The sequence below is a fragment of the Colobus angolensis genome, unplaced genomic scaffold (genome assembly GCF_000951035.1).
Source record: "Colobus angolensis palliatus isolate OR3802 unplaced genomic scaffold, Cang.pa_1.0 Scaffold52, whole genome shotgun sequence".
NCBI classification, from domain to species: domain Eukaryota; kingdom Metazoa; phylum Chordata; class Mammalia; order Primates; family Cercopithecidae; genus Colobus; species Colobus angolensis.
The window spans coordinates 9626232-9635485 of record NW_012118710.1 but is presented as its reverse complement, the minus strand read 5'-3'; the positions used below and the strand labels follow the sequence as shown (position 1 = coordinate 9635485).

Here is a 9254-nt window from a genome sequence, read left to right as displayed (position 1 = left end):
TTTTTTGAGACAGGTTCTCACTCTGTTGCCGAGGCTAGGGTGCAGTAGTGCAATCTCAACTCACTGCAACCTCCACCCCCCAGGCTTAAGCAATTCTCCCACTGCAGCCTCCAGAGTAGCTGGAACTATAGGCATGCGCCACCATGCCTGGCTGATTTTTGTATTTTCTGTATAGCCTGGGTTTTGCCATATTGTCCGGGCTGGTCTCAAACTCCTGAGCTCAAGCAATATGTCTGCCTTGGCCTCCCAAAGTGCTGGGACGATAGGTGTGAGCCATTGTGCCTAGCCATGACCTTCATTTGTGTGTCCAACTTTGTTACTGCCAAACACTCTAATTAAGCCCATTTCTTTGCCACTTCCCAAAAAGGTCTTAAATCTGGCACACTATAAATGACAATTACCTACTATCTGCATTCAATGCAGTTTCCAAAATAAAGCTAACTTCTGGATAAAAAAATGAGTAAGAATCAACATGAAATGGATGAGATGAGCTGAAATCTCCACCCCAGAGAATGGGTCATAGATATGTCACTCATGAAGTCTTAGGAGATACCCAGTACAAGATGACCAGGGGTGGCGGTATGAGGAAATCTATCAAGGTTACTATCCCATCAACGGTCACATAATCATGTTGGACTGTACTTGTTCCTTTTTTGTGCTTCTCCAACACAGAAGGGGCCTGGCAAATGGTGACCCTCCAAAGAGACATTCTAGAACTGAATGTTGAGATGGAACTAAAAGGACAGATACCAAGATTCCAAAGTAACCATGAGGAGATCGAGACCAGAGAGCTCTGTAGAAAGAGGCTGGCTGTGGTCTGCAAAATGCCAGGTGCTGGGAAGCTGTCCCATATGACTACCCAGAGCAGAGATGCAGCTTCCTAGGAAAAGAAACTATAAAAGCAACAAGTTCAGCAAGGAAATTTCAAATGCCAGGAAACCACCCCAGATAAAAAAAGTTCATTTGCATCACCTGCCAGACCCACCCAAAGATACCAGCTCCAACCACCTGCTAGGTTCAGAGGACATAAAGCCACCCAGCCAATTAAGAAATGTCCTGTCTCCTTCATTCTCCTCCCTGTCCTCACTGCAACTCTGACAGGCTCCAGAAAGCAGCTGGAGAGGGAGGGAGAAGAGGAACCAGGAAAGGGTATAGAGCAGAAAGACCACAGCAGCCTTCCAGCAGGGAAGGGGTCTGAGCTGGGGAATGCAAAAAGATACAACTGGTGGCCAGGTGCAGTAGCTCACACCTGTAATCCCAGCACTTTGGGAGGCCAAGGTGGGTGGATGGCTTGAGGTCAGGAATTAGAGACCAGCCTGGCCGGCATGGTGAAACCTGTCTCTACTAAAAATACAAAAATTAGCCAAGTGTGGTGGTGCACGCCTGTAGTCCCAGCTACTAGGGAGCCTGAGGCACGAGAATCGCTCAAACATAGGAGGTAGCAGTTGCAATGAGCCGATATCACGCTGCTGCACTTCAGCCTGGGTGACAAGGCAAGATCCTGCCTCAAAAAAAAAAGAATACTTGGAGAGTGTTCCTTTGGTGCCTGGCACAGAGTAGGTACCAATTAATGACAGTGATCATTATTACTGCTCCTTTGTAAGGGACAAAGGAAGCTAATGAGGCTTTCTCATTTCTTGGATGGTCCATTGCTCAAGTGCTTACTATAATTCTAAGCTCAGTAAGCAATCTCATGATTCTAATGCCATTCTCTGTCTAACCCGATCATCAGGACTAGGTACCCTGAACAATAAACATCAGTACTCCTCCTTTTCCCATGAAAAGACACCAACAAATTGGTTTTTTGTTATAAGCATGAATCTCCTATGTAGGTCAATGCCATTCAGTTCATTAAACTTTTACTGATTCTTGGTGAACTGAAAAAACTGACTAGACATTGAAGAATGAGGACTGCAGCAGAGGTCTGACTCTCGAGAGGCTCTGTCTGAACAGTCAGGCTCCCTCCCGGGCATGCCTCTCTTTTTAATTATATGTGATCACATGATGGCACTGAGAAATCCCGAAGCATGCTCTGAAACAAAGGAAGCATCGACCAGGTCTGCTCTCAGTTGTTCTAAATGCATTTCATTACAAGTCTCTGGGAATTCATCATCCATAGATGGTGTATGTAGAGATACTTCACCACTCGGGAGACCTTTTCAACCAGAACACCCACTCTCTACCACGTCGAGTCACGGAGGACTACAATAGTGATTCCAGCTCCAAAGCTCATGACAGCCTGTGACACAGCCTCTCCATACTTTTCCTCTTGTATCCACAATGTCTTTCTAACAACTTTCCTCAGCCAGGCACAGTGGCTCATGCCTGTAATCCCAGCATTTTGGGAGGCCAAGGTGGGTAGATCACCTGAGGTCAGGAGTTCAACACCAGCCTGGCCAACATGGAGAAGCCCCATCTGTACTAAAAATACAAAATAATTAGTTGGGTGTGGTAGCGGGCACCAGTAATCCCAGCTGCTTGGGAGGCTGAGGCAGGAGAATCACTTGAACCTGAGAGGCAGAGGTTGCAGTGAGCCCAGATCATGCCACTGCACTCCAGCCTGGGTGACAGAGCGAGATTCCATCTCAAAGGAAAAAAAAAAAAAAAAGCTTTTTATTCTTTTCCTCCTCACTTCTATAAACTAGTCTAAAAAAAAACTCCTTCACGGGTGGCTAGAGATTTGTTAATGTAGCTAAATCCTTGCATTTCTCAAAGACTCAAACCAGACAATAGTATTCGCATATTTCACTGCTTAAAGTCTTTAACTAATACCTCCAGAAACATGTTTATATTCAGAAAATGATTCATCTCTAGGAAGAAGGAAAAACAAGGAGGTTACAAAGGTAACAAACAAAATTTAAAATGTAAAATGTTTGCAAAAGCTTCCAGGCCACATAATCCTGTGAGTTTCCTTTACCCTTAACTAGGTCAGCTTTTGATACTTCCACCATTTTTTCAGCATTTTCTTTTTCAATCCTGCTGCCCCAGAATCCCATTCTCAGTTTTAATTGACCTACTTAATTAGGATTTGGAACACTCAGACAGAAGAGTGTGTTGTCTTCATTCTGTTTTGCTCAATAGACCTTATAAATAAATTGAATTTCTAATTCTGTTTGTTAAAAACCAGGCACCTTAGGCAATTCCAAGACCCAAATATTCAGGTTTAATTATGGTCATGAATGTCCATTCAAATATGGTCTAGGCCAGGGGTAGTGGCTCACACCTGTAATCCCAATACTTTGGGAGGGCGAGGCAGAGAGACTGCTTGAGCCCAGGAGGTCAAGACCAGCCTGGACAACATTATAAGACCCCCATCTCAGGAAAAAAAAAAAAAAGAAAGGAAAAATTTAAAATTAGCCAGGTATGACAGCAAGCATCTGTAGTCCCAGCTACTTGGGAAGCTGAGGCAGGACAAAAGGGAAAAGCCTCTTGTCCTTCAAAAGGTTATTCTAACTCCAGTGACTCCTCAACACCATCCTATGATATAATGGAAAGTCTTAAGCCAACATTTGAGCCCAGCAGTTGGAGGACGGAGTGAGCTATGATCATGCCACTGCACTCCAGCCTGGGCAACAGAGTGAGATCCTGTCTCCAAAACAAACAAAAAACAAATATGGTCTAGGTGAAGGAGCACACAGTCAGGAGTCAGTACGCCTTGGTTCTCCACTGGGGTACTGCAGTGGTACTAACCACTGCAATCTTGGCACATCCCTAACACTCCTAAGCCTCAGTCTCTCACCTTTACAAAAAAGAAGGTAGACTCTCAGGTTCAGAATAGGTCTCTCTATTCATAAAGACTTTAACTCTTGGCAGGGCATGGTGGCTCACACATGTAATCCCAGCACTTTGAGAGGCCAAGGCAAGTGGATCACTTGAGGTCAGGAGTTCATGACCAGCCTGGCCAACATGGTGAAACCCTGTCTCTTCTAAAAACACAAAAATCAGCCAGGCATGGTGTCACACTCCTATAATCCCAGCTACTCAGGAGGCTTAGGCAGGAGAATCGCCTGAACCTGGGAGGCGGAGGTTTCAGTGAGCTGAGATCATGCCACTGTACTCCAGCCTAGGTGACAGAGTGAGACTCCATCTTAAAAAAAAGTACTCTAAGTCTCTAAGAATATTTTCTGAGCACCTACCGTGTACAAAGCAGTACGCTATATACAGTGGGTGGGGGGAGGAACAAAGATGAATTGATGTTGCTCTATTGTGAACTCTACACTGCACTAGGGAAGAGATGGTCACATAGTACAAGACCAAACGCCATAGCTACCTTATTTATCTTCTGTATTCCTCATGATTGGCACTGTGCCTGATATATAGTAGATACTCAATTAAATGACATAAAGGAGATATAAAATGCTCTGTGGGCATTGAGAGAAGAAAGGATTCATCTGATGGAGAGGAATCAGGAATGGTTTGTAGGTGTTACATCCGAGTTGTTTTTTTTTTTTTTTTTTTTTTGAGACAGAGTCTTACTCTGTCACCCAGGCTAGAGTGCAGTGACATGATCTCGGCTCACTGAAACTTTCTCCCCCCAGGTTTAAGCGATTCCTGTACCTCAGCCTACCGAGTAGCTGGGATTACAGGCACACACCACCACACCTGGCTAATTTTTGTATTTTTAGTAGAAGTGGGGTTTCACCATGTTAACCAGGCTGGTCTCGAACTCCTGACCTCAGGTGATCCGCCCGCCCCAGCCTCTCAAAGTGCTGGGATTACAGGCGTGAGCCACTGCAAATGGCCTGAGTTGACCTTTAAAAGGTGGTTTTAACTCCAGTGACTGACTTCTCAACACCATCCTATGATGTGATGGAAAAATCTTAAGCCAACCTTGAAGGTTCTCCAAGCTCTGGTCCCAATATGTCCTTCAATCTTTATCTTTCCCTTACCCAGAACTAAGCTATAGCCAACCACTCTGCTTGCTGTACCTCAGATATTATTCACAACTGTTTTCCTCCATGCCTCCATTCACACTGCTCTTCATACTGAAATATCCTCCAATCTCAACGTTATCCAATCCCAATATTCTTCAAGGCCCGCTTCAAATTTCTTACTTTATAAAGAAGGGCTTATGAAGCCCCCTTTTTTTTTTTTGAGACAAGGTCTCACTCTGCTGCACAGGCTGGAGTGCAGTGGCACAATCTTGGCTCACTGCAACCTCTGCCCCCCAGGTTCAAGTGATTCTCCTGCCTCAGCCTCCCGAGTAGCTGGGATTACAGGCATGCACCACCACGCCCAGCAATTTTTGTATTTTTAGTAGAGACGGGGTTTCACCATGTTGGACAGGCTGGTCTTAAACTCCTGACTTCAGGTGATCCACCCGCCTCAGCCTCCCAAAGTGCTGGGATTACAGGCGTGAGCCACAATGCCCGGCCTATGAAGCCTTTCTTGATCCCTCCAATAGTAGGTGCCCTCTCCTGTCTTTGAAACCCCACAAAGACTTGTTGGCTTTTCTCTCATGGTACTCATACCATTTGTCCCTGCATTACAGTTGGGTCATATCTTTTTCTCAAGATAATAATCTTTGACATCAGAAACTATATTATTCATCTATATTGCTAAAGAAATGGAAGGTATTCAGAAGATTATTCTGACAGAACAAATACAAATACAATCTAGGACATAGAACTCAATGAATGATGGTGCAAAGTTAGGAATATTCATGGCTTATGCCTAAAATGGGGAATATTCCAGTTTGACTTTTGAACATAAGATTTAGTTGGTAGAATCAGAGGGGTTAAGCTTGGAAGGTAGGTTGGAGTCAGATTACACAGAGCTTTGAGTGCCAAGGTAATAAACAGCATAGATTCAGTTCTCCATGAGAGTCACTGATAGTTTTAGGCACTGGAGAGTAACACAGGATCTGAGGTATGGAAGGTCAAACCAGAAGTCTCCTTAGAACTTGGTTGGAGATAAGTCCATCCTAGACAGAAAAACCAACTCTTAAGTGTGCTGACAAAATTAAGTGCATGACTCTGCAGATCTGTGAGTCCCAGAAAAGTCACCAAGTTAAATACTGTTTTGCAGGCTTCCTGGCAACCAGGCATTTACATTCCCACTTCAGTAAAAGGATACAGACTCACACCAAAGCAGTTATTACTAAATTTCCAAACTGGTGAAAAAGAGAAGATTCTATATGCTTCCAGAGAAGGGAGAGAGAAGCAAAGAAGTACATTATACACAAAAAATGTGTGTGTGTGTGTGTGTATATATATATGTACATACATACAGATTGAGTATCCCTTAACAGAAATGCTTGGGACCAGGAGTTTTCCAGATTTTGGATTTTTAAAAATTTGGAACACCTGAATTATACCATTGAGAATCCCAAATATGAAATTCTGAAATTCAAAATATTCCAATAAGCAGTTTCTTTGAAAATCATGTTGGTGCTCAAAAAGTTTTGGATTTGGGGGTATTTCAGATTTCAAATTTTTCAGATTTAGGATGCTCAATCTGTATATATATATATATACATACATTACAGTGTGTGTATGTATCTAAGGGTATGTATTTATATACATGTGTACATGTATGTGTGTGTATATATGTATATATGTGCATGTGTATATGTGTATATGCATATATGCATTATGTAAATGTATATGTGTGTACATATGTATATGCCCATGTGTATGTATGCATAAATGTGTACATGTGTGTATATGTGTGTACATGTGTATGCAAGTGCACATATGTACATGTACATGTGTATATATGTGTGTATATGTGTATATATGTGTGTATGAACATATATGTATGTATACTGTATTAGTTCATTCTCATACTGCTATAAAGAAATACCCGAGACTGGATAATTTATAAAGGAAAGAGGTTTAATTTACTCACAGTTCTGCATTGCTTGGGAGACCTCAGGAAATTTACAATCATGGTAGAAGGCAAAGGAGAAACAGGCACCTGCTTCACAGGGTGGCAGGATGGAGTGAGTGCCAACAGGGGAAATGCCAGATGCTTATAAAACCATCAGATCTCATGAGACTCACTCACTGCCATGAAAACAGCATGGGGGAACTGCCCCATGATCCAGTTACCCCCACCTGGTCCTGCCCTTGACACGTGGGGATTATGGGGATTACAATTCAAGATGAGATTTTGGGTAGGGACACAGCCAAACCATATCAGTATATATGTGTGTATATATGCACATATATATGTATATGTGTGTGTATATATGTGTGTGTATGTATGTGTGTATATGTGTATGCATGTGTTTATGTATGTATATGTGTGTACAACTTGTTGTTTTCCCTGGAGTAGCATCAGATATTCTTAAATGAATTTCTACTACAGATGGCCAGGCGCAGTGGCTCACGCCTATAATCCCAGCACTTTGGGAGGCAGAGGCAGGTGGATCACAAGGTCAGGAGTTTGAGACTAGCCTAGCCAATATGGTGAAACTCTGTCTCTACTAAAAACATAGAAATTAGCCAGGTGTGGTGGTGGGCACCTGTAGTCCCAGCTACTTAGGAGGCTGAAGCAGGAGAATCGCTTAAACCCGGGAGGTGGAGGTTGCAGTGAGCCAAGACCGTGCCACTGTACTCCAGCCTGGGCGAAAGAGTGAGACTCCATCTCAAAAAAAAAAAAAAAAAAAAAAATTCAACTACAGATTTCTAACAATAACATAAACAAAGCAGAGTAGTGTTATATGTAACTTCCTATCTGTAACTTAGTTTTGAGGTTTATCAAATTTTCATGCTCACAGCTCTAGTTCATTTTCATCATTGCATAGTATTGCACTGAATTTATATATTATACTTCATGTAATCATTTTTCTGTTATTGGACATTTCAATTACTTTAAAAGCTTTACTTATGATGAACAATGCTATAATGAACAATCCATGTATATATGTGAGATTTCATGCGGTTATAAATTTAATAGTGGAATTATTAAGTATGAATTCACATTTACTAGACATTGCCAAACCAGTATCTAAAGTGGTTGTACCACAGTCAACATTTAAAACACTTCAACATTTAAAAAACTTTTTTAAAAGTTTTCAACATTTAAAAAACTTTAACACACATGTATATATAATTCCTATATGTCTAAATAACATATATTGTTACACAAACACACACACATATATCATGACTCCCTCTGGAGTATCAGGGAGGGAAATGGGATCGGTCAGGGAGGGGCCATATAGATTTTCAATTATACATGTAATATTTTATGCCTTAAGCTATGTGATAGGTACATAAATGCTCATTATATTATCTATTTTTGTGTGTGTATGTAATGGAAATCTTTCTAGACGCTTCTGTTAAAATTTGGGAAATTAAACTCAACATTTAACTTTGCTTCATCTTAACGCACAACTAGAAGATCATAATCCCTTATGCAACCCTTCAGAGATAAACGTGTTAGAGAATTTAGAAGCCACCACGCCCGGCCAGGCTTGTTTCTTTTTTGTATCTGCTAAATGCTCAGGTCTTCCACAGAGCAAATGCAAAGGAAATCAGGGTGTCAAAGTGTTTTCAAGGGGAGCTCCACCATCACTTTTCAGTGGTAAGCTGTAACTCAGCTTTGGAGTAAGACCACAGCAAACAAAGGGAGAAAGGCGAAAGCCCTGCTTACCATAGAAGAGGAATGCTTTGGTCATGTGATGACGCAGGTAGGTCCGGTTGATGGTGAAGAAACAAGCATCTGCTCCACATTGGCCTAACCTCCCAGATTCCCCCGTCAGCGGGGACCACCAGAGCATAATGGGGTAGCTGTCCAATTCCCATTTTCTTTTCCTGTGGAAAGTTAATCCTTCTTTCTTAAGAAATGAATTAAGGTGCGTAGGTGTTTCCTCCATTTTTGTATGTCCATCTTGCAAACTAGAACTTTTAAACTCCTTCCTTTCAAACTTCCCCAGCTCAACCATGACCTAAAAGAGAAGACAGTTATTACCAGAGTCAAACTGTTTGGTTCCCTTTTGCACATCTCTCATTTATCTTGATGATTTAGCCCCGACTCATTTTTAATTGCTGCTATAACAAATGACCACAAACAGTAATTTAAAACAACACAAATTAAAGCTAGGTGCTCTGGCTTACACTTGTAATCTCAGCACATCGGAGGGGGGCAAGGTGGGAGGATCACTTGAGGCCAGGAGATTGAGACTAGCCTGGCCAACATGGTGAAACCCCGACTCTCCTAAAAACCACAAAAAAAAAAAACTAGCCGGGCGAGGTGGGGGGCGCCTGTAGTTCCAGCTACTCAGGAGGCTTAGGCAGGAGAATCGC

At 42.3% G+C, this 9254-nt stretch overlaps 1 protein-coding gene across 4 annotated transcripts in view; it reads right to left on the bottom strand.

The window, feature by feature from the left end:
* FUT10 (fucosyltransferase 10 (alpha (1,3) fucosyltransferase)) overlaps positions 1 to 9254 on the bottom strand; it is a 128694-nt gene that overhangs the window by 98539 nt on the left and 20901 nt on the right. For all 4 annotated transcript variants that reach the window (XM_011960729.1, XM_011960730.1, XM_011960732.1 and 1 more), the window contains one exon: positions 8602 to 8896. In XM_011960729.1, the coding sequence (XP_011816119.1) occupies positions 8602 to 8896 (295 nt within the window). The remainder of the gene's footprint in view (positions 1 to 8601; positions 8897 to 9254) is intronic.